At 58.2% G+C, this 23,858-nt stretch overlaps 3 protein-coding genes across 3 annotated transcripts; all 3 read left to right on the top strand.

Annotated features, from left to right (window-relative positions):
• Positions 1-1,906: 1,906 nt before the first annotated feature.
• On the top strand, positions 1,907-4,105 carry LOC311219952 (CD48 antigen-like; the record flags this gene model as incomplete). Its single annotated transcript, XM_084303308.1, has 4 exons — positions 1,907-1,958; positions 3,155-3,472; positions 3,549-3,818; positions 4,009-4,105. The coding sequence occupies 4 exons, from the start codon at positions 1,907-1,909 to the stop codon at positions 4,092-4,094; spliced, it is 726 nt and encodes a 241-aa protein (XP_084159434.1). The 3' UTR covers positions 4,095-4,105.
• Positions 4,106-7,011: 2,906 nt separating this feature from the next.
• LOC311219951 (signaling lymphocytic activation molecule-like) lies at positions 7,012-14,225 on the top strand (the record flags this gene model as incomplete). The annotated part of the gene is made up of 7 exons (XM_084303307.1): positions 7,012-7,066; positions 9,733-10,059; positions 10,387-10,668; positions 11,648-11,740; positions 13,376-13,452; positions 13,924-14,091; positions 14,169-14,225. The coding sequence occupies exons 1-7, from the start codon at positions 7,015-7,017 to the stop codon at positions 14,223-14,225; spliced, it is 1,056 nt and encodes a 351-aa protein (XP_084159433.1). The 5' UTR covers positions 7,012-7,014.
• Positions 14,226-17,029: 2,804 nt separating this feature from the next.
• On the top strand, positions 17,030-22,892 carry LOC311219950 (SLAM family member 9-like; the record flags this gene model as incomplete). The annotated part of the gene is made up of 9 exons (XM_084303306.1): positions 17,030-17,078; positions 18,764-19,048; positions 19,130-19,396; positions 19,592-19,618; positions 20,175-20,270; positions 20,360-20,404; positions 21,711-21,763; positions 22,082-22,186; positions 22,475-22,892. 9 exons carry the CDS (start codon positions 17,030-17,032, stop codon positions 22,508-22,510), a joined length of 963 nt encoding a protein of 320 aa, XP_084159432.1. The 3' UTR covers positions 22,511-22,892.
• Between the last annotated feature and the right edge of the window lie 966 nt (positions 22,893-23,858).

The following is a 23,858-nucleotide window of genomic DNA, read 5'->3' as shown; positions in this document are numbered from 1 at the left end:
TGCGCTGGAGCCACGTGATTTTCAGAGATAATTTTGCGTGCCAAACAGCAGTGAAGATTGCGGAGGGACTTAAATCGGAGCTCCTCTTCATCTTCTTTATTGTGCAAGGTAACATCAGGCTGTGTGTGGGGGGTGTCCTCCGGGGCAAGGGTGCTGGGTGGGCTGTGATGCGGGGCTTGGGGCGGACGGTGCTGGGGATGGTGGTGGTAGTGGTGCTGGTGGTTGTGGGCACTAGGGCGGTGCCCGTGAGTTGCCTGTCCTACATGAGTCTTCCCCATCCTCATTCTTTTCCCCAGCAATTCCCATCCCCAAGCTTTGACCTGGGTAGAAACCCTGGTGTCTGTCTCGCTCCCCATGGGGCACCCCAGTGTCCCACTGAGCTGGGGGGCAAGGGGCTGCCGAGTGAGCTGGGGAGGGGGGAGAAAAGAAAGCGAAAGTCGAAGCAAAAATGTCAGTGACAGAGCTCGGCATGAAGCCGTGCCTCACAAGATGCTCCGAACGTTGAGAAAAGGGAAGGCATGGATGTGTACAGACACGGGGGCAGGCAGCTGGGGCATGGCCCTGCAGGGGGGGGACAGGGCATTTGGGGCTGAGGCAGCCAAAATGGCCGCCCGTCCCCTGCCCATGGGAAGGACCAGAGGGCGCGATGTGCGAGGTTTGCATAACTCCGAGATGAGTAGGCTGAGGGGAGGCCTCATGGCGGCCAGCAGCTTCCTCATGAGGGCAGCACCAACGCAGGCCCTGGTCTCTTCTCTATGGTGACAGGATGTGAGGAAATGGAGCCGGGGTGCCCAGCCTGGCTGTTAGGCAAAATTTTTCTGTGTACAGGCCCTGGGAGAAGCTCGCCGGGTGGTGGGCATGGCCCCAAGACAGTTGATGCTCAAGCAAGTGGACAGCACTCTTGGATATATGCAGTGACTCCACCCTCTGTGGAGGCAGGAGTCGGGCCGATGAGCCTCAGGGTGTTCCCACCATGTGGCATTGCACAGAAACGTTTATTTTGGTAAAGAATCACAAAATCATTAAGGTTGGAGAAGCCAAAGTGTTCCAACCACCCCCCTACCACCCCAGTCACCCACTAACCCATGTCCCCAAGCACCACATGCAACCTTTCCTTGAACACCCCCAGGGGCGGTGACCCCACCACCTCCCTGGGCAAAGAGCACCGTGGCCACCAGGTCCAACCGTTACCCTAGCGCTGCCAGGTCTGCCAGGAGACCGTGTCCCTGAGCACCACAGCAGATATGTCCAGGAACGGTGCCCCAGCCCCTTCCCTGGGCAGCCTTTTCCGATGCCTCACAGCCCCAGGGGGCTACAAAGGCGGGTGGCTGAGGCAAGGGGCTGCCCCGTCCCCCCGAGCCATGCCTGGTAGCACAACTCTCTGCTCTCCCCACAGCACGAGTGCAGGCATCCTCCTCGCAGGCAGTAGGGGTGGTGGGAGGCGTGGTGTACCTCAGCCCCCCGCTGCAGACCCAGAAGACCACCTACTACGAAAGCCACTGGTTCTGCAGCAGCTTCCTGAAGGTCGCCATCCATAAGAACAGGAGGGGAGTCTGGTACCCCAATGGCCCTTTCAAGTGCTGTCTTTAGCTCTCCTGAGATAGTCTATGCCAAGAATGCACAGAGCATCCTGGCCAGTCACAATACGATGCAGTGACTACTTCTCCAGAGAGCCTGTTGCTGTGTTGGACCAGTGTTGGTAAACGTCTAGCTGAAACCTCCCCTTCCTCTGCTTGACTGCCACCCTCCAGCTCTCTCAGGCTGGTGGACACAGAAGAGAAATAAACGGTGCAGTCTTTACTCTTTGAACGTACTTCCTTGACCGGGGAGCTGGGGGCTTGGTGGAATTTGGCACTGGAGCCACGTGAGTTTCAGTGATAATTTTGCATGCGAAACCACAGTGAAGATGGTGGTGGGGTTTGCAGCGGAGCTCCTCTTCATCTTCTCTATTGTGCAAGGTAACATCAGGGTGTGTGTGCGGGGTGTCCTCCAGGACAAGGGTGCCAGGTGGGCTGTGATACGGGGCTGGGGGCGGATGGTGCTGAGGAGGGCAGTGGTGGGGGTGGTGGTGGAGGTGGGGACTGGGGCAATGCCCATGGAGTGCCCGTCCTACATGAGCCTTCCCCACTCTCACTCTTTTCCCCAGCAATTCCCATCCCCAAGCTTTGACCTGCTGGGACACCGCGGTGTCCGTCTCACTTCCCATGGGGCACTCCGGTGTCCCATGGGGTAGAGGGCCAAGGGGCTGCCAAGCAAGCTGGGGAGGGGGGAGGAAAGAAAGCGAAAGTCGAAGCAAAAATGTCAGTGACAGAGCTCGGCATGAAGCCGTGCATCTCAAGATGCTCCCAAGGTTGAAAAAAGGGAAGGCATGATGTATATGGACACGGGGGCAGGCAGCTGGAGCGTGGCCCTGCAGGGGGGGATGGGGCGTTTGGGGCTAAGGCAGCCAAAATGGCCGCCCAAAGCCTGGGGTGCAGAGGAAATGGCTGTCCTGCTGTCATCAGCATCAGCACAGCCTCGCCCTGAGCTCCTTGTGCAGTTTTGGGCTCGGCACCATATGAAGGACATGAAAATATCAGAATGGGCCCAAAGGAGGGCAACAGGGGCATGGCAAGGACCAGAGGGTGCGATGTGCGAGGTTTGCGTTGCCCTGAGAGGAGCAGGCTGAGGGGAGGCGTCATGGCGGCCAGCAGCTTCCTGTGAGGGCAGCACTGACGCAGGCCCTGGTCTCTTCTCTATGGTGACAGGGAGGGAGGAAATGGAGCCGGGGGTGGCCAGACCGGCTGTTAGGTGAAACTTCGCTGCCTGTGTGAAGGCAGGAGTCGGGCTGATGAGCCTCAGCGTGTTCCCACCATGGGGCATTGCGTATTTCCTTGAACACCCGCAGGGGCGGTGACCCCACCACCTCCCTGGGCAAAGAGCACCGTGGCCACCAGGTCCAACCATTACCCTAGCGCTGCCAGGTCTGCCACGAGACCGTGTCCCTGAGCACCACAGCAGATATGTCCAGGAATGGTGCCCCAGCCCCTTCACTGGGCAGCCTTTTCTGATCCCTCACAGCCCCAGGGGGCTACAAAGGCGGGTGGCTGAGGCCAGGGGCTTCCCTATCCCCCTGAGCCATGCCTGGTAGCACAACTCTCTGCTCTCCCCACAGCACGAGTGCAAGCATCCTCCTCGCAGGCAGTAGGGGTGGTGGGAGGCGTGGTGTACCTCAGCCCCCCGCCGCAGACCCAGACGACCACCTACTACGAATGCCACTGGCGCTATGGCAGCTCCCTGAAGGTTGCCATCCACGAGAACGGGAGGGGGATCCGGTACCCCAATGGCCCTTTCAAGGACCGCCTTGAGCTCTTCCCCAACAATACGCTGAAGATCAGCTGCTTGCAGAAAAACGACAGCAACATCTACTGGGTGTACCTGGAGGACAAGGCGGGCAAGGAGCACACCTACAGCGTCTACCTGAAGGTGTATGGTGAGCCTGGGGGGGTGGTGGTCCCGGCACCCCGCTGGGGACAGGGCGGGCTGTGACATCCCAGTGCCTCTTGCAGATGTGGTCCCCAAACCTACCGTGCGTGCCATAGTGAACGAGGACGACCCAGAGCGCTGCAATGTCACCCTGAAGTGCTGGGTGCAGCTGGAAGACGTGACCTATGAGTGGATGTCTGCCAGCAGGGTCGTGCCAGGGGGCTCTAACAGCACCAACAGCACCCTGCCCCTCTCCTTCAACCCCTCCCTGGAAACCTACACCTGCAGGGCCAGCAACCCCGTGTCCTCCAGCAGCGCCCAGCTGACCCGCAGGCACCCCTGCTCGTGGACAGGTATCGGCTGTACCAGGTGGCAGAACCTGGGTGAGATGGGTGGGAGGTGGCTTCCGGGTGTCCCAGGGGTCAGGTCCCTTTTCCCATGGGCACGAGCCCCCTGCGGAGGGGACCGTGGGGCTGCGTGTTCCAGCCCTGCGGTGGTCCCACTTGGGCTGCTCTCACATCTGGGTTTTCCCTCTGCCTCCAGCTGAGTCCTCTGCTGTCCCCACCGCCACCAAGACCAGCATGCTGATGTTGCTGGGACACCTCCTCCTCTTCTTCGCTCTGCATTAATGACATGCTGTGGCTGATGTTGTCCGCTGTTTGGGTATAACCTGGATGAAGCCCCCTGATGGCAAGTCTCTTGCAACGGTACTTTGAGAATCCCAGCAATGTGAATCACCAAATGGACATTTAGCAGCTCAAAAATGCACCCAGCCCTAGCTCTGAGACCTGAGCTGAGCCTTTCCTGCAGGTTCCCCATGGCAGTGGGCATCCTCGGTTCTTGCCTGGTGTCTGCCAGCCACTGGGGGAGAATGCCCTTAGGGGACTGGCGTGTAGTGGTTATGAGGGATGGTACACAGCACGTGACACTTTCAGGGAAAGTGCGTGATACGGCCAGTGAAGCCCCACATCCAGTTGTGGAGCACCGGAGCAGGACCATGAGACAGTTAAGGTTGACTTTTCTCAGCCCAGGAAGGCTCAATAGTGGAGTCATGTTGTATGTGTACAGTAAATATTTTCCTTTCCACACCAGACCTCATGTTTTTGGGTGCATTTGCTTCATTCCTCCTGGCTTGGTGCCCCCTTTCCTCTGGTCTGGGGTTTGGTGTCGGTGGCAGTGGGTGCCTGGGGACCGGGGCTGACTGGGGAGCTGTGTTTGTTCCCACTGCCCTTGCTGGGGAGAGGAGCCCTTCTACAGCTGTCCCCTGTGGGAGCAGTCGGAGGCACACAGGGCAGGGGGACGTGCCTTGTGAGTGATGGTGACATCCCTGAGACTGCAAGGGGGGATGGGGACATCGCACAGGGCCACAGCTGCCCGGGGTGCTGCTGCTCCTGTCAACTCCAGCAAATCAGATGGAGAAAATGAAGAATCGGGCTCTCTTCTCCCTACAACCCAAGAGCAAACTTCCCAGATCCATCACTAAATAAAGGCTCCCAGGGCCAGATTCACCAAAGGGGTGGCATGGACCTCGGTGGCTCATTTGAGAATCAGGAACGAGCACGAGTTGTTCCAGCTCCCGGGTTTAATAAGAGGCCCAGGGTAATTCCTCATGTGTGGCAGCCTGAGATTTCAGTACCAATGTGGGTTTCTACAAAAAGCCCCCTCCAAAGCATTATCTGGTGGCTCGCTCACCTTTCCAGCCAGGAGACTTCAGCCCAAGCTGCCTGGCTTCTGATGGGGAAACCAGCAGCGTGTAGGATCTTTCTTTCCAGGTAAAGGGAGTTTTTCTGTGAGCTCCCACCACCGTTTTTCCTCTCCTCGCCCCTTCATACTTCCTGGATAAGGATTTGTGCTGTCTGAATGATTTCTCTTGGTGGCTGGGGGCATTCAAACCCTGACAGAACCAGGGTCCCCCTTGGGGACCGTCACAACACCCTGCCCACATGACCGAGCCAGTGTGGGAACACCGAAGAGCACATCCATGGGAAAGACCCTTCCTGAGCACCGGCTCTTGGTGGGATTTCTGCTGGGGCAGCCGGGTGCTCTGCTAAATGCCCCCAGGTGATGCCCCAAACCCCTCCATCATGAGACCAAGGAGATACCCAAGCCCCCTCTCATCCGGCTGCTTCAGCATCCTCCGAGCCAGCTGTCAAATTTCGGCTGAGCCCACGCTCCTTGCTGTGAGAAAGGAGCAGAGTCCCCTCCGTACTGCTCTTACTCATTCTTTCTATTTTACACCTCTGCTGAGCTCTCCCCTTTCCTGGGAAAGGCCTTGCTTTCTCAGACAGATGCTTTCTGAGTGGGAAGGAACAGCCCGGCAGGACGCCAGGGAGCACCGGCTGGTTTGGTGTGGTTTTAGGCATAACTTTGCTTTTTAGTGTTAGAAATAATTTATTGGTGACAAAAGTCGTGGAGCGCTCAGAGCTCTGCTCCGCTGAAAAATGGTGAAGCGCATAAATTCAGCTTTTATTTCATCCTGACACTTAAATTTGGTCTGTTTTAAGCCAGCGGAGGAATTTGTGCTTTATGCTGTTGCCTCTGCTCTCTTCTGCAAACCAGGAGAGAAGAAGTAAGAAAAATGTGAAAAGAGCAATAGGAAAAAAAACACAAAACCAAACAAACAACCTTCTCCCATTGTAAAGCAGCAACGCTTTGCAGGCCGAGCAACAGCGGAGATGAATAATTCATTCCACTAAAAACACAAAACCAACCAAGCTCTTCTCACCCCTTCCCATCAATGGAACGTGCGGGCGGTGTTTTCCCCACGCTCCCCATCCCCGATGCTCACTGAGCGTGGTCCCTGCTCCATGCATGTCCCCTCCCTGCTCCTTCAACATGGGGGGCACCCACAGGAGTGAGGACCATCCTCGTCCCGAAGTCCTGGCTGGGCTGGGCCCATGGGGATGGGCTCAAGTGGTGCAGGAGCAAACTGGGGCCAAAAGATGCTCAGCCTGAGAACAAGGATCGGGCTTCTCCTCGATGGGTGTTAAAGGCCACCTCTGCTCCTGCTTGCGGCGAGGCCATGGAGCTGAAGCTGCAGGCTGGAACCACCAAGGGTCCCGTGCATCCAGAGTGGGCTAATCCCAAAATATCCAGTGTTTTTCCTGCAGCGAGGGGCCCTGCTGAGCTTTGTGGCTGCTGTGGTGTGGGATCCGCTCGTTTCACCTCCTTTTTCCCCTCCACCGCATTCACAGGCGCCGGGCAGCCCCAGGAAGCTGTTACCGTACATGAAATAATTTTCTTACTGTCTGTTTCCTCTTCTTTTGGGTTTGGGTTAAGGACCTGTGGCTGGATGATGTAGTTCTGGTGAAAACGATAAATCAATGGTTTGGGTCCTTCTTGCAAGTCTCTCTGGTGCTCTCCAGTGAAGCATTCAGCAGTGACTCTACGCTTTGAATAGTTTCCACTCAAGAAAAACAGTCATTCTGCTGAAAAAAACAGGAAACACATGGCCCACAGCAGTGCCTCTGATTTGAGTACACCTGTTCTTATAATGAGCCCGGCAGCAGATATTAGCTTCATTCCGGCAGCAGCTCCGTGAAGCGAGGCATGGGCTGCAGCGTGTGTCTCTGGCTGGTCGTCTCCTTCTGCCGTGTCTGGGGTACATAACGCCTTCCTACCTGCAAAATACGTGGTTCGGATGGTTTGGGGATCGTCAGGTATTGGGGCTTTTAGAAATTGGGAGCCGTGCGCTGGGTGGGCAGGCAGATAAATATAAATATTCATCTGGAAGACAAATGACTCACAACTCCAGGCTGGATGTGCCGTGCATCCCTAATACGCTCCTAGCAGGCAGACCGAGGGAGGAGTGAATAAGAGAGGCTGGAGGGGCAAAGATGGTGATGGGGATAGTGTATTTGCAGTAACGAAGTACTCTGTGTGTGTTTTAACGAGGTAGTAACAGCACCGAGCAAATCATTCGCTACCAGATGTGGGCTGGGGTACGGGAGGTGTGTGGTAGATTTGGCAGATTTTGGCAGATTTTATCTTGGGTTACCTCTGCTTGAGGTGCCAGTGGGCTGGGAGATTGTACCCCAGCAATAAAAGGTGTAGGAGTGGGAGTGGGTGATGTCTGGGGACGTTGTCGCTTTCTGTTTAAAAATGAGTGATTCAAACCCCTCTGGATCGTCTTTGCTGGGTGCTGAGACCCCTCCAGGCCCAGCACCCACAGTCCCCGTGGTGCAGAGGGTCGCGGGACACCCAGAAAACCCAGGAGGGGTCGGGGCAGTGCCAGGGCGCGGGGTCCTCCTTTCCAGGGGCTGCAGCATGTAGTGGGAGGGGGCTGAGAAAAGTTCAGTGTTAAACCTGTGCAGAAGTTTGGGGGGAGCCGGGGCCCCCGAGCCGAGCAGAAGGAGGTCAGTGATAAATCCCGACCCCCTTTTTGGTGCCAGCTCAGTGTCCCCATCCCCGGGGGACACTGTGTCCCCTTGCAGCCCTCTGCGTCCTCGCCGGGCACAAACCGAAAGCTTCGGCCAGGAAACCAGCAGCTTCGTGGAGCTGGGGTTTCTGCTCAACTCTGCTGGCTCACTGTTACTAGAATACCTGCCCTTGAAATCTCCCTGGGGTTTTCTGTCCGGCCAGCGTGCCGAAAGTCCCACGAACACAATACCTGATGCAGGGGCTGCTTTGGACCCTTCACATCGCTTGTGTTCCTCCAGCCCCTCCAGCTGGGTTTGTGCAGATGCTTTTGGCCCTCTTCGCATCCCTCCCACAGCATCCCTGCTCCAGCCGAGCTGCCTTCCCCATGGGGAGACGTCTCCTCCTCTCCCCGGGAGCTGCTTCTTGCCGGGGCAGAGGGTTTTTCTAACGTGATGCAAAAAGGGCTTTTCCATTCGGTAATTAATCAGGAGCTTAACTGCCGCGCTCCAGGCCGCCAAGAAAAGACAACATCCAGCTCCGTGCTGGGCTTTACAGTAAACGTGGCAGCTGCTGGGTCAGCCGGGGCTCGGCATTTCTGCGGGATAACGGCCGTGTCTGCATGGCTGGGTCGGCGCCGTGGAGACGTAATTCACAGGGACAGCTCTGAAGCTGCTGTGTTTTGTGCCACGGAGGGGGAAAAAATAAGTGATGGCATGTGCTCGGGATGGTGGGTGAGGAAAACGGTCGCTCTGAGCTCTCTTGTGGTTTTTACTGGAAATGTGTGTGCAGCAGGAGAGGCGGATACTGGGCTTATCTGGGACCCACCAGGCTTGCTCTTCTGCAGCGAGTCCCACACTTTCCTTTTCCTTTCTGGGACAAGCCCCCACCTCAATGGAAAGAAGTGGATAGGAAACATGGGGGTGACATGGTCGGGTCCCCTCTGTGCTCCAGCAGCGAGCGGTGCTGAGCTGGCATCGTTCTTCGCACTATTTCCTACAAAAACAAGCTCAGGGTTCACGGAGGCTGTGGGCAAATGTGAATCATGGGGTCAGAGCCTGAAGCAGGAAAGGGTTGGGTAGAAGGGTAGAAGCCATGAACTGCACCTCTCCCAGGACAGCTGGGCGGGCGGGATGCTTTAGGGTACATTGGGGTGCATGTACCAACCATCATTGGAGCTGCTCGGTCGCCCTCTTGGTGAGAGACAAGAGACACCCAAGAGACACCATGGGACCACCTCGTCTCCTCACTGCCTACTAGCTCCTGGGTGAGAGGAGAAGGGAGAGCCAGCCTGTGGGGCTGTGTTTCCTGCAATTCCTCAAAGAAAACTCCCCAGGGAGGTTTCTGTAGCTGCAGCACTTCAGGGGGGCGCATGCCGTGATGCACACCCAGCCACAGGCTTTGGCTGAGGGCCACCAAGCATCACTTCCATCCAAGTGACCCTGGTGTCACCTAGACTGCTCCAGGGTGCTCCGGCCACCCCATGGGCATCACCTCCCCATGGGACCAGGGCCACAATCGCCTTCCCCTGCTCGAGGTGGGCCCGCTCCAGCAGGTGCTGAAGGGGTCCCTGTGAGCTGGGAGCATGCAGGGACGTTGGGGCACGGAGCCCCTCGCGTTCCCTCTTACCCTGAGAGCCATGGCAGTCGCTGGTGCAGGATGTGGTGCGCGAGCAAGGGTTCAGGCGGGCTGAAAATGCAGTTCAGTAAAGCAGCCGAGCAGATTGTTGAGCAGATGCCATCTCCAGATTACCAGGGTGGGTAGGGTGGGTCCAACACCATTCCCTGCTCGTGCAGCTCGGGTGGCATCTGTTCTCCAGCAGCACCAGGGAGGGCGCAGCTTCTGTGAGCCCTCTGGGGTGTCCTCATGCATCTCTGCCTGCGTCAGCCCTTCTCTCTGCTCTCCTCCCAGGCATGGGCCGTGGGACGAGGGAGACTGTGCTGGGCACGCTGGGGAAGGCGACGGTCCTGTGGATCCCCCAGGAATTCCAGAACCTCACCCAGAGCTTTGGGGTGGCCACGTGGAAGCGGGACACAGCGGACCCGCATAGCAAGGAAGTCCTGCTCAAGTACGTGAATGGAAACTATACCAACTACGCTCCGAGCCAGAACCACTTCCACTCCTCCAACTTCTCGCTGGAGATCCTCAGCACCAAGCGGCAGGACCAGAGGCTCTACGAGTACATCATCAGCAAGGACGCGAAGGAGAAGGTCTGGCAGATACAGCTGGAAGTGTATGGTGAGAGGCACTGGTTTTGGAGGGCCGTGATGGCCTCTTGTGGTGCTGGGAGCGGGTCTGGGAGGTGGGCAGCAATGGGGTAGGGTGTGGGGGTGGTGAGAGATGCCCCCCATAATGTCCAGGACCCTCTCTGGTATCCCCAGGAGTATTTGGGTGCATGAAGACCTCGTCCCCATTTGGAGAGGCCGCAGCAGGCCTGGGGCCAGATCGATATCTCCCCACCTCCCTTGGAGATAGGGGAGGTCGGTGGGATTTCCCAGGCCAGGGGACGAGGCGGCGTTTCCATCCTTCCCCAGAAATGAGCCTCTGTCCCTTCTCCCCACCCAGAGCCGGTGTCCGATCCCAACATCCAGGTCCTCAGCTGGGCTCTGGCCAACGAGAGCTGCACCGTCACCCTCAACTGCACGGCGGCCAGGGGGGACAACGTGTCCTACAGCTGGACCGGCCTGGAGGCCAGCTCCTCGTCGCCCTGCGCCCACAACGGCAGCCTCCTGCACCTCTCCTACCACCTCAACGCCACCAGCCTGGCCTGTGCCTGCACCGCCAGCAACCCCGTCAGCAGCAGCGCCGTCACCTTCAACTCCTCCGCCTGCAGCTTCGAGCAGCGGGGTGAGTCCCCGGGGATGCTACAGCTGCCGACCCGGCTCTTTCCCACCTCCAGCCCCGCTCTGGCTCTGCAGGGGATTTTTTTCACGTTGCTTTCGGCAGCCTCAGAGGAGCCTTTTGCAGGAAAAGCGGCCGCAGCGTTGCCTGCTCAGGGCTGCCCGGTCCTTCCCGTAAACGCCGAGCCGTGGGTCTCATCCCCGCACTCGCTGCGCCCCGGTGCCCAAGGCTCATTTTCAATGCATGCGATTTGCACGCTGGGAGGGCCGGGGAGGATTGAAAAAAAACCTCGGTGACAACTTCCCCTTTGGAGGTTTTCGGGGCAAAAGCCGTGTTCTCTCTCACTGGGGTTTTCTTGCCCTTCCTCGTGATGTTGGGACTTTTGCTGGGGCTGGGGGAAGCAGCGGCTGCCCCTTTCCCCGGGGACACGGTGTGAAGTCACCTCCCTGTGGTGCTGACCCACTCCGGGGCTCTCACAGCACCCTGTGCCCAGCAAACGTCCCCGTGGCGTCTCCAGGCCTTGACTGGAAAAAGAAGATGCCAAAAGGAGATGATGCCAGGGTTTCGGGCGTGTTTGTCCCCCCTCGTCCCCCCAGCCCCTTGCACATGGGGACACCCCTGTGCCACATGCGTTAATGGTGGTGGCAGCCTGGTGCCACCCTCAGAGCTCTGTCCCCGGGCTCCCTTCCCATACACCTGCAGCACCCAGAGGCTATCTCCCCGCCGATCCCTGCGAAGCCACCAGAGCGGTATTTAGGGCCTTATCTGGCCCCGATCTAGCCCCCAGCAGCTTTTTCGCTGACGGCTGCAGTTTGGAGGTGCTTATTGAAAGCCGAGTTCAAAAGAAAGCATTTCCTGCCCCTCGTTTCCTGTTCTACCGAAAAATCAGCCTCAGATGTAGATGACAAGACCCAGGATGGTTTTAAATGGGGAGGTTTTTCTGCTGGGGGGCTGGTGTTGACCATTTTCCTTCTCTGCACTACAGGGAGTGCCAGTCCGGGGCTGAACCTCGTGCTGCTGGTGGTGCCCGTAGTGGTTGTGCTGGTCCTCATCGGGGTCTTCACTGCCTTACACGTGGGTGAGTGTCAGGGAGTGCAGCTGGGGGCACGGGAGGTGTTTGTGAGGGAGAAAAGGATGGGATCACAGCCCCCCCAGCCAGGCTGATCCCTGCAGTACCTTGTCTTGGGGTCCGTGGTGCTGGGGAGGGAGCGAAACCTGCTTCTTTTGAAGCACGGGATGAAAGGCAGGAAGGAAACCAGCTTAAAAAAGAAATATATATTTATATATATGTATATACCTGCTTCACCTAGCACATCTCAAGTGCTTTACCCGGATGCTATGCTTCTGTGATCATATCACATGGTTTCAAGGGGAAATGCATGATCCCAGCCCAAATTTGTGACAGCATCATCTCCCCAGACACCTCGACGAGGGCGCCGGCCACCCTGCTCCCCTGCCCCTGTGCAGGGACAAATTCACAAAGGGGGACAAAATTCACAAAGGGACAAATTCACCGTGCTGGGGACGTGCAGTGCTGAGCCCACTGCCCTGCAGTGCTGGGGAAACACCGAGGCTGTCCCTTGTGATGCTTTGGGGTCAGGAGCAGGGTGCAAGGGGGGTCCCCAGAAGCTGTCCTACGGCACCACGGTGACTTTGTCTGGCCCAAAGAGTTGTGGTGAATGGAATCAAATCCAATTGAAGGCCAGTCACTAGTGGAGTCCCCCAGGGCTCAGTACTGGGGCCAGTTCTCTTTAATATCTTTTTCGATGATCTGGATGAGGGGATCGAGTGCACCCTCAATAAGTTTGCAGATGACACCAAGTTAGGTGCGTATGTCCATCTGCTTGAGGGTAAGAAGGTGCTCCAGGAGGATCTGGATAGGCTGCACTGATGGGCTGAGGCCAACTGCATGAAGTTCAACAAGGCCAAGTGCCGGGTCCTGCACCTGGGGCACAACAACCCCAAGCAGTGCTACAGGCTGGGAGATTTGTGGTTGGAAAGCTGCCTGGCGGAGAAGGACCTGGGAGTATTGGTTGATAGTCGGCTGAATATGAGCCAACAGTGTGCTCAGGAGGCCAAGAAGGCCAACAGCATCCTGGCTTGTATAAGAAACAGTGTGGCCAGCAGGGCTAGGGAAGAGATTGTCCCCCTGTACTCGGCTCTGGTGAGGCCGCACCTCGAGTACTGTGTTCAGTTTTGGGCCTCTCGCTACAAGAAGGACATCGAGGTGCTTGAGTGAGTCCAGAGAAGGGCGATGAAGCTGGTGAGGGGCCTGGAGAACAAGTCCTACGAGGTGCGGCTGAGGGAGCTGGGCTTGTTCAGCCTGGAGAAGAGGAGGCTCAGGGGCGACCTTATCGCTCTCTACAGGTACCTTAAAGGAGGCTGTAGCGAGGTGGGGGTTGGCCTGTTCTCCCACGTGCCTGGTGACAGGACGAGGGGGAATGGGCTAAAGTTGTGCCAGGGGAGTTTTAGGTTGGATATTAGGAAGAACTTCTTTACTGAGAGGGTTGTGAGGCATTGGAATGGGCTGCCCAGGGCAGTGGTGGAGTCACCATCCCTGGAGGTACTTTAAAAGACGTTTAGATATTGAACTTAGTGATATGGTTTAGTGGAGGACTGGTTAGTGTTAGGTCAGAGGTTGGACTCGGTGATCTTGGAGGTCTCTTCCAACCTAGACAATTCTGTGATTCTGTGATTCTGTCTCCCCTGGCAGGCCGGCTGTGGAAGCACACGCCGCTCCCCGAGGACAACGAGGTGCGCACCATCTACTCCCAAGTGCAGCGGGTGGAGGTGAGAGAGCCCAGCCCAGGCACGGAGGCAGATGCCTGGGGGGCTGCAGCCTGGGTGCGGGCAGCAGGGAAGGCAGCAGCACCCCGAAGCTGTGCTGGGTGTGCGCTTGTGGCTCTGCCACGAGTGGGCTTTGGTCACTGGGTGTCGATGCATTTGGTGGGGGCTGAGCCAGGGAGGTGGCGAGATCATGCCCATGGTGGGACTGGGGGGGTCGTGGGCCCATGGGTGTCACCCCCCAGCATGGTGAGGTCCCAAGAACCATCCTGGTCACCTTAGTTTGGGATTTTCTGGGAGTAAGGTTGGGTGCTGCAGCTTCCCCAGCCCCTAACATCCCGGGGGTGGCTCTGGGGGAAAGTTTTCCCTTCCCAAATCCTGCTCCGGGATGAAATCTGGGGTCCTGCAGGGCTGAAGGGAGAGAAGAGCCCCCGCAGTGACCTGTCTGGCACCGCTCACCCCTTGCTCCCTGCACAGAAGCAGAAAATCCCCTGCAGCTCCCCCGGCACGGAGCACCCCTCCTGCACCACCATCTACGCCGCAGCCACCGGCTTGCCCCCGGACACAGCCCAAGCCCCCAGCCGGATCCAGCACAGCCCCCGGGCAGAGCCACCCACCCCACGGGGCTGCTCGCCCCTCTCGCAGGTAAGGGAACGCGAGTTCCCCACTTTGGGCATCCCAATTTGGGCACCTCGCTCACCCCCTTCTTTCCTTGCGAGCAGAGCCCCGACGCGGAGCCCATGACGGTTTATGCCAGCGTGACTCTGCCCAAGATCTGAGCCCCCCTGCGCGGTAGCAGCCTGGCCCCGAGACTCCCAGCATCCACGCCCCGTGACCAGCACCCACATCCCAGGCTGGGGGGATCCCGCTCAGCCCTGCCAAATAGGGCAGGACCCTCCAGCACCCAAAAAAGCTGCTCCCGGCCCCGAAAAAGCTGGCGTCAAGGAACAGCAGAGCCCAGCGCAGGACTGGAGCATGAAAAGGAATCGCTGTGGGCTGGGGCTGAGGGACAGCGATGAGATGCTGAGCACCGGGAGAGGAGCTGGATGCGACCCCACAGCCCACAGCCCCCGGGGGCGAGGCAGGACGTGGCCAGGGGAGGCTGCGGGACCCCACGGCTGCAGCCCACGGCCTCGGCTTCGCTAGAGGGAGCCCACGGCCGGCGACACAGGGGAAAAAAAAAAAAAAAAGACAAATCACCAGAGAAGAAAAAAACAAATTGCAAGCAGGGTTTCAATCTCTGCTCCGTGGCAGCTTGCACAAGGCGTGGGGTTGGGTCTGACTGCTGCAGAAATTTGGGTTGCACAACGCTGGGCAGGGCACCCGGCGCTGCTCGCCCACGGCCACTTCCAAGAGCTGGACTTCTGGCTGAGCCAGCATCCGGCAGCGGGGTGCTGGGGGTGGCCGGGAGCCCCCCCAGGACCACCAACGGTCCCAGCCCGAGCTGATCTCGAACCCAGCAGCCCGTCGGATCTCGTGTGCAGCTGCAGGGAAAAAAAAAAAAAAAAAGTTCCAGTTCCTTTGAGAAGGGTTTGGGGGAGGCACGCGCCAGGCTGCAGCTGGATCAGGTGCTGGTAGCGAGAAGATGGTTTGGTGTTTTGCACGTCCCGAGCTTCCTCCTTGTGTTACATCAGCCGATCAGCTGAGCTGATTTCCTTGGAAAAGACTGCTCGCAAAGCTGTCACTCCCACCAGGAATCTAGGTCCAGAGAAGGGCAAAGTCACGCTTCACTTTGTGCCCCTAAAATGGTGCCAGATCCCCAATTTCTGTGCCTGGCAGGGTGCAGCCTGCTGCTTTCTTGTTCATCCTTGCAGAAATACAGCTCTGACCCTGCGACGCGCAACCACTGCCCACCTGTGGAGCACGAGGGGACTCAAAATACTCAGGATGGTGAAAAAAAAAAAAAAAAAAGGTGATGTTGCCCCAGAACCCAGGCAATGTAACTGCAGGTGGAGCAGTGCTGGTTGTGCAGACCCACGTGGCTGCTGGTGACAGTGGGATGACCCAAGGGGGCTGTGGGTGGCTCTTCCTGTTGGGTTGTTTTTAACAGATTGCTCATGATTTTCTTACTCTGGTACTGAGCAACAATGCTGGTCCAAGTGCACTTCTTCAGCTGTACTGCAGTTCAGCGGGACTAATTAACCTGCAGGACTGATTTATCTCATTACCCAGCTCTTGCCTCCTCTCCCAGCCTCACGCAGCACCGCATCAGGGCAGGATTGTGGCAGCCCCTGCGAGCAGCTGAAACCCCTTCCCTTGCCAAGGTGGAGGAACCAGCACTATTTTAAAGCCAGACATCGCCAGCTCACTTCCTTCGCCCAAATTTCAGTATGACACCAGGGTCATGCTGCACCCTGGAAGTTCTGGTGGTGGAGGTGTTCCTCGGACAGTTTTTGGGGGTGGAGAGTTTGGATCTCATCGTCCCTTACAAAGGATGATGTGGGTCCATCAGTGCTGACCCGCAATTCCCCCTGCTCCCTCGGGGCTGGTTTCTGGGACACTTGTCACCACCATGCACTTTGTCATGGTTGCCACACTGCCTGGAAATTGTGTTTCTCTGTTTTGGTTTCCATTGTGCATATTCCATGGGATTTTCTTGCACCTTACTCCTCCTCGTGATGGGCTGGACACTGCTGTGTGGTGTCAGGCAGTGGGATCCCCTTGGCTGGCTGCAGGGAGCCCACCCAGCTGCTCTCTCACACCCTTTCCTCAACAGAACGGGGGCAGAAAATACTTGGAAAATTATCCTGGGCTGAGACAAGGACAGGGGGGCACTCACCAGTCACTGTCATGGGCAAAACAGACTCGACTGGGGGAAAATTAATTTATTATCACTTGGTAACAGAGTAGAATAGTGAGGAACAATTAAATAAAAAAAAAAATTCCCTCACCCTCCTCTTCATCCCAGTTCACTCCCAGCCTTTCCATGCTCAGTCTGTAACACTTGGTCTCTGCTGCCCCTTGCTCCTCCCTGCCCCGGGGGGTAGGGGAATATCCCATGGGGTAAAATCCTGCCCCGGCTGCCTGGCTCCTTCCCCTGAGCCCCCTCTGAGGAACAGCGGGGGTGATGTTACGGACGGGCATCCCAAAACTGACCAAATGGGGCTTAAAGCAGGGCCACCTCCAGCAGGTAAGCCAGGAAGCGCCTGCGAGGTCCCGTTACGGAGAAATCCCCCAAACCCTCCTTTCTCGTGTCTTCTCTTGTCTTCTTTCCCGGGAGGGCATCTCCCTGGGTGTTTAGGGAACACGAGGAGTCAGAGATAAGCGTGTGGCCACGGGGCTGTCACAGCCTTCAGGGTCACAGGGATGCAGGGGGGGCAGAGGGTGGGGAGAGTTGTCCTCATGTGCGAGAGCATCCGGAGCCCCAGAAGGCAGCCTGGGCACCCTCAAACCACACAGACATGGCCCCGGGGACGCTGCTTGAGGCTGGAAAAATCTACAAAAGTTCCAGTCCCCACTGAATCAGTCCAGGGGTCTTAAAGAGCTGTTTGGAGGAAGTGAGAAAGGCGTAGCGCGATCTTCTTCCTTTTGTTGCCACAAAGCAACACCAGAGAGCTGAGGGCAGAGAGCGCGCCGTGCTCCGATGGAGGTGTTTGTGTGCCTGCTCCTCGCCTGCTTCCTGTGCCCAGCAGGTAAGGGAGGGATGCTCCTTTCCCCGGGTGCCACGAAGGGAGGGGAGAAGCCCATGGGTGGAGGCAGTTTGGGGATGCCCACGAGAGCGGAGAGCCCGTGACGAGCTGGTGTGTGCCGGTGCAAATGCCCTACGTGGGGACGGGGCTCGTTTTTTGACCCCATTATCAGGGCTCAGCTCTGCTGCCCCACAAGGGATGGGCGAATCGCACCCAGCACATCCCAGACCTGGTCCTTGTCCCCGTCCTCGCGTGGTCCCCACTAACGGGTGAACGTGCCGGACCTCAGCCCCAGCCTGGCCTCTGTCCAGCTGCTGCCAGATATGCCCCAGATGTGCACTTTTGCCCTTCTGCTCCGTGGCAACTGCGGGGTCTGTTCCCCGTGGCTGCCCGCGTGCTGTTTCTGAGCCTGCTGCGTGTCCAGGGTTTCGTTACGGGTCTGTTTTTGGACCGAGGAGCTTTCTCTGGTTGTTTTCAGGCCGCTGCAGATGTTGGGACATTGGTCGCCACGAGTCTCGTGAATTCATGGGCACAGAAGTAATATCGAGGGAGGCCTGGAAGGGAAAATGGTGTGAATTCCCATCTGGCTCTTGCAGCCAGCTGTCTCCAAGCCTTGGTGGGGTGGCTCAGGATTTAACCAGGCGCTGGTGCAGGACGGGCTTTGCTCCCACGTCGGCTGGAGATGCTGCTTTTCTCTTCCTCTCTTCCTAACCAAGACTTCTGGGCAGGGTCTGCAGGTGGCTGTGGACAAAAGAGAAACTGTCAGGTGCAGGGGGAAAGCAGCGAGGATACCACAGGAGCCCCTGCGGCCCCCAGGGCGTGCGCGATCAGCCTGCAGCATTTCCTTCCTGAGCACTATCTCTTCTGCCAACTTTTTCCCCTCCCTGCAGCGGGGGAAGCGCGTCCCCGGAGGGGTCCCCAGGGCAGGGGGGTTCGGGCAGGAGTGCCTTTGCTTGGCCTCGAAGAAGAGCACCCTTGGGAAGAGAGCAGCGTCTCGGGGCCACGATCCACCCTTTCCAGGCTCTGGTGGGGAAACCTCCCCCCTCCCAGCCCAGCCCAGCTGGGGCAGCAGAGTTGGACTGGGGAGTATCCAAAACAGCAGCAATGTGTCTTCCTCCTCAGAAGAGGGAAGAAGTCACAAAATCAGAGAAGCAGCCACCTGCTTTCTTGCTGATTTAGACGAGCTCGGCTGTCTTCCTTGCGAGAAAAGGGAACCTGCTTGATTTATTTTTTTTTGGAACCGTCACAGATTCCTCCTTGCGGCTTTTGCTTTGCACCTTGGAGCTTTGTCCCTTGCATGCTCCTGGGGCCTGCGAAGCAGCGCGGGTCTCGCAGCTGAGAGCAGCCACAACCACGTGCCGCTCGCTTGCGGGACGCGAAATCACCGGTCCTGCTGCAGGACCTCATCCCGGAGTGAAACACGTGGGACCCCCCCGGCTCCCACAACCGCCCCATGATGGGGCTGGTTCTCAGCACCCTGACATCCAGAGCCGCGGTGATGCACCGGCCGTCCTCGTGCCACACGTGCTGCGCTGGCTGGAAGGCAAATCGGTGCCTGGACCCCAAAGAACCCCAAAAGCCTAAGGTTGGGGGGGCTCCACACGTGGGACTGAACCTGCCCCTTGAGCACGGCACCCCCAAACCTCCTTTGTTTCGTGCTCGGGGCTCAGCCTGATTTTTCTCCCCAGTGTGTGCATTAGAAGTGGATGGAGCCGAGGGTGGTTCTGTCACGTTTCACCTTCAGGACCTGAAAGGAGAAAATTTGGGATGGAGTTTCAATGGAGAGCTCATGCTTACCATCACACTGGGAGAGTCTCTCAATCCCTCGTTTTTTGAGAACTCCTACAAGTCACGCGTGACCTTCCCCAACAACGGCAGATCGCTCACCATCTCCCAGCTGGGGAAGAAAGATGCTGGTATCTACACAGCAAAAACTAACATATATAAAGCCAACTTCACCCTGCGGGTGCACAGTGAGTGTCTTTTCATGTTTCGGCCACGTGCCAGGAGTGAAGGGTGGGAGATGTGCTGAGAGCCCTCCCCGTTTCCCGCAGGCGTGCTGCGGGAGCCGGAGGTGACCTGCGTGTCGCGGAACTGCTCGGCCGATGCCTGCCGCTACGTCCTGCGCTGCGCTGTGAACACCCCCGGGATCACATCCTTCTCCTGGAGCCATGGCGAGCAGCTGGATGCCGAGGAGCCCGAGCTGGTGGTGGAGGAGGAGCAGCCGCCGGGAGAGCTGGATGTGCTGTCCCACACCTGCACGGTGCAAAACCCCGTCAGCAGCCGCAATGTCACCGTCTCGCCCGCCGCTGTCTGCGCAGGTGAGAGCCCTCAAAGGATGCAGGGATGGGGGCCGGGGGATGCTGGCGGGGATGGGATGCATCCTGATCCCAGCCGGGTGCCCCTCAGGCTCTCAGAAAGCAGAGGGAGTGCGGCCCCCCCCGGGGTGGGGGGCTTTGCCGAAGCGCTCACCTCTCTCCCCTGTCCCTGTTCTCTTCCCCACGCCGCGCTGCCAGAAAACACAACCCACTCTGCTGCCACCGGTGAGCTGCCGTGCTGCCCCGTCCACGTCCTGTCCCCGTCCACGTCCTGTCCCCAAGTGTCACAGGGTGCCCGAGCCAGCACTGCCGGCACCGGGCTGCCCCGACCCTGCGCTGGAGGCTGGGGAGCCTGAGGCCGGAGCGGTTCATCTCTTCCTGTAGCTTGTTGGGAGGGGGGGGGAACATCCAGGCTTTCTGGGCATCCTCAGCGTCTGTGCACTGTCTCTGCTACCTGAGGAAATTTGGAAGGGGAAGTCTGGGTCAGTGCCCGAATGTTCCAGCTTGGGATCGGAGCAGGGAACTGTTAATGCAATGGGGAGGCAGAGCCCGGGAGATGCAAGAGCAGAGTCGCTTGTCCCTGTGCAATGCATCACCTCCTGCCAGCTTTGCACCACATCCCCATGAAATTAGAGCTTCTGCAGAGCAGGGGAAGGCTGAGCGGGGGTCAGAGGAAAGCTGCGCTCCTTTCCCCCGGGTCTGACGCTGGGAAGAGGCCGATGAGCTTCAGGATGTGCCCAAATGACTCCTCCGTGATTGCTGGACCCTCTTCTCTCTCCAGACAGCTACAGGAGAAGCTTTACAGGCATCATAGCCGTGACGGTGACCATAGCGCTTATAATCCTGGCTGTCCTCTTGGCCTTCTTGATATTCCGAGGTAAGGCTCTGCCTGCAGGTCGCAGCCTCTGCAGCGCAGCCCCGCGCGTGGGCTGCTGGTGACAGAGCCCGGTGTCGTTTCTCCCCCAGGCAGGAAGATCTTCAACCCCTCCACGCCCGGAGCTCCCCCTACAGGTAGGATTTGCAGGCACCCCCCCGAGGCGTTTCCTTCCCTCCTCAATTTTCTTGGGGAGGACAGGCTGGTCACCAAGATCAGGAGGGAATCCAGCCACCTCCAGGGCTTGGCACCGCAGCGTAGCCGCTCTCACAGACCCCCAAAAGCTTTAACCCCCATGGGATGTGCTGGAGGTCGTCGTCCATCCTCCCTTGAGCCCAGGTAGCGCTCGAGGCTGGGGCTGGGGAGCCCCCAGCACCTCCCTGTGCCCCCATCCTGCACGCACGGTGACAGGGACAGGCGGCCCCGACCCCCCCCAGGTGAAGCTGTGGCCGCTGGAGCCATCCTGTGCCCCAGTCCCTCACTGGAGACCTTTGTGCCCTCCCCAAGGAAAGAAAGCGGAGCCGTGAGGACAGCGCCAAAGCACGAGAGGGACTTTGGGGACAATCTGAAAGCAGCAGCAGAGGGGGTGCAGAGAAGTGAAATGGCCCCGCTGCAGCACCGTGCCCAGCCTGAGCGACTCCTGCCTGCCTGCGCCGCCCCTAAAAGCTGCTGCCTGGATTCCTTGGGGCTGGGGGGCTTTGGGGGCAGAGCTTGGAGATTTCCCCAAGAGCTTGGCATCGCTTTCGGGTCTGTGCCCAGGACTCAGGACACAATTGCAGCGGAGAGGCCGGGTGCAGCGAGAGGCTGCAGCACCTGCTGGTGTCTCCTCTCCCGGCACCGGTGGTGGGATGTGCCCGTGCCTTCCCAGAAGAGCTTTCCCTCCCCTTTTTTATGTGTTCATCTTGTTGTTTCGCTAAGCTGAGCTAAAGCTGGCGTGAACGGGGCAGTCGCTGCCCTTTGTTTCGTGTTTCTGTGCGCCCGGGCCGGGTGTGCAGGCGCACCCAGCAGCAGGACCGAGGCTTTCTCCAGAAGCAGGACCCAGCTCTCCCACCAGGAACAGCAAAATCTTCCCATAAAAATTCCTCTCTGTACGGGCCCAGGTCCCCGTGGCCGTTTCAAATGACAGGCACTGAACTGTTGACCCCAAACCAGGGTTATGAAAGACTTAAAAAATCCCCCCATCCTCTGTCTGATGAGACAAAGACTGACAACGCTTCTTGCTGCAATGGCTGCGGCTTAAAACGGAGCGGCTAAGGCATGAAAACATCTTCTATTTAAATAAAAAGCTATTTTTCACTAGCTACTTGCTTTGACTGTCTTTGGCTGCCAGCGCACAGCAGGGTTGATGCCGGGATGTCCCCCAGCCCTCGGCGAGGAGCTGGGTGCGCACCGGGGATGCCGCAGCCGGCTCCGGTGCTGACCTGCCCCTTTTTCTCCTTGCAGAGGTGGCAGCAGAATACATGACGGTGTACGCTGAGGTCGGCATTGCCCAGCAGGTGAGTCCCTGTGGGCTCACCCCTGGCAACCCCTTTGGGGTCCCTGCGTGGGATGGGGACAGGGCAGGGGACGCGTGGTGGGGATATGGGGGGAGGACGGCAGCCGGACGGCCCCGCTTCTGTCTGCTGGTTCCTCCTGGGGACAGCAAAGGGGACAGCCCAGAGAAGCTGTCAAAGCCACAGCCACCTGCCTGTGCTTCCCCACATGTCAACAGGGCCTTGGTCCCCAGCCCCACCAAATTCAGGTGGCCTTGGCTCCCTGAGCCATTACTTCTGTGCCCTGGAAACATTAAAAAAAAATCACAACTTTTTCTGCAGATGCAGGATTTCCCTTGTGCACAGAAAAATGACCGAAAGAAGACGCCGGCCCCTGAGGTAGAGACCTCCAAAACCATTTATTCCACCGTCCAGAACATGGCCCAGGTGCGTTGGTGCTCATGGCCATCTCCCTTGGGGGGGGGGAGGCAAAACCCTGGGGGCAGAAATGGGACCTGAGCATGGCGGGGAGGCAGCGCGAAGGGGCAGCTCGTCCCTTGAGCGCATCGCAATGCCCTGGTGCTGGGGTCAGGCGCTTGGGGCAAGGGCAGAGGGGTCGCCACTGCTTTTCCTCAGGGCCCAGCACTTCTGAGCAAGCCTGAGGGCCTCCTCTGATGTTACCAGAGGCATCGGCTGCTGGGAGCTTTGTACAGCTGTGTCCGTTTGTGACTGCAGGTGGATGAGCTGGGCGGCAGCACGCTGGGGTGCTAGGAGCGGATCAGCCTCTACTGACCAGTCAGCGAGCTGGGTGCCACGGCGCAGACAGAGCCCAGCACACCCGTGAGCCTGCCCTGCTCATGGTGCCAGCACGCCGGGCTGTGGCTCAGCACCATCGCCTCGGTCACGCCGGCCTCGGCACAAGGACGTAAGCGCCTGGGGGATGCGGTGCAGGCAGAGACGCTCGTCTGGCACAGGAGCTCTGCCTGTGTTTTGGCATCCCGGTGAGACTTGGGATCCTCTTTCTGCACTCTCTGGCCAGAGAAACGTGGAACAAAACTGTGGCTGCCAACCCAGCCCTGCCACGCAGAGACCTTGCTCCTGGGATGCTCATGCAGCGAGGAGCATCGAGGAGGCTGCGCGAGGGGATGGGAAGACCTGAGAAGAGTCCTAAAGCCACGTTTTTTTACTACACTCTTTAACTGTGCAAATACTTTGACTTATTCGGTTATGGGACAAAGAGAAAGTAAAAATAACACTTTTAAAAACACAGTAAAGAAATAAGATAAGGGCGCACTGTGGTTTCAGCTCTTGTGCTTGCTCCTTTGGTGCTTGTGAGGAGCTGGTGGAGACCTCACAGCTCCCCCACCACTTGTGGGGTTTTCTTAGTGCCACGAGCGAGCTGTTTGCAGCCCTGCATGAGGTTCTGCTAGGTGGGAAGTGGTCTGAGGTCGTTGGCAGGCAGGAGGTGGTCTTGGAGGAAAATGGAACAAGAAGCGTGGCTGATGCTGCTGTGCTCACCTCCTTTGGTGTGTTTATACACGAGGTTTTATTCTTGCATGATGTGCTCGCGTGTGAGGTGCTGGAGCTGCAGCATTAGGCAGCTTCCAGGCAGAGCTGTGCCGAGCAGAGCAGCTCTCCAAGATGCTGCATGGGGTGGTAGCGGCTGCACAGCCCGGGCTCATCCCCACAGGGACCGGGTGAGGTCGGGATGCTCGGGGAGGACGCGGTGCCCGGGTCTGCATCATCCCCAGCAGAGCTGGTGCTGAGCAGGACGTGCACCTTGCCGTCAGTTTTCCAGACAGACACCGCACCCGTGGAAGCCTCTTCCTGTGCGTGCTGCTTCCCCCTGCTCTTTGTCTTGTCTGTGCGGATAGTAAATTATTCAGGGATGAAACCGGAGATTTCTTTGAAGTGCCTGGCACAGGAGAGCCCTCTAGGAGCTGCTGGAATAAAAATGCGAGACACATCTGAGCTCAATTTCTGTCTGCATATTTTTTTTTTTGAGGTGGGGGGGGGAACAGTCTTATTAGTGACTAACCCGTGGTGTTACTTTGTTCTCCGCGTTTTCACGGTGCAGCCAGATAAGACTTGTTTTTGTGTTTTCTTGAATTTCTGCCGA

Source organism: Netta rufina (assembly GCF_964035555.1).
Source record: "Netta rufina genome assembly, chromosome: 29".
Taxonomy (NCBI): domain Eukaryota; kingdom Metazoa; phylum Chordata; class Aves; order Anseriformes; family Anatidae; genus Netta; species Netta rufina.
This window is presented reverse-complemented; position numbering and strand designations above follow the sequence as displayed.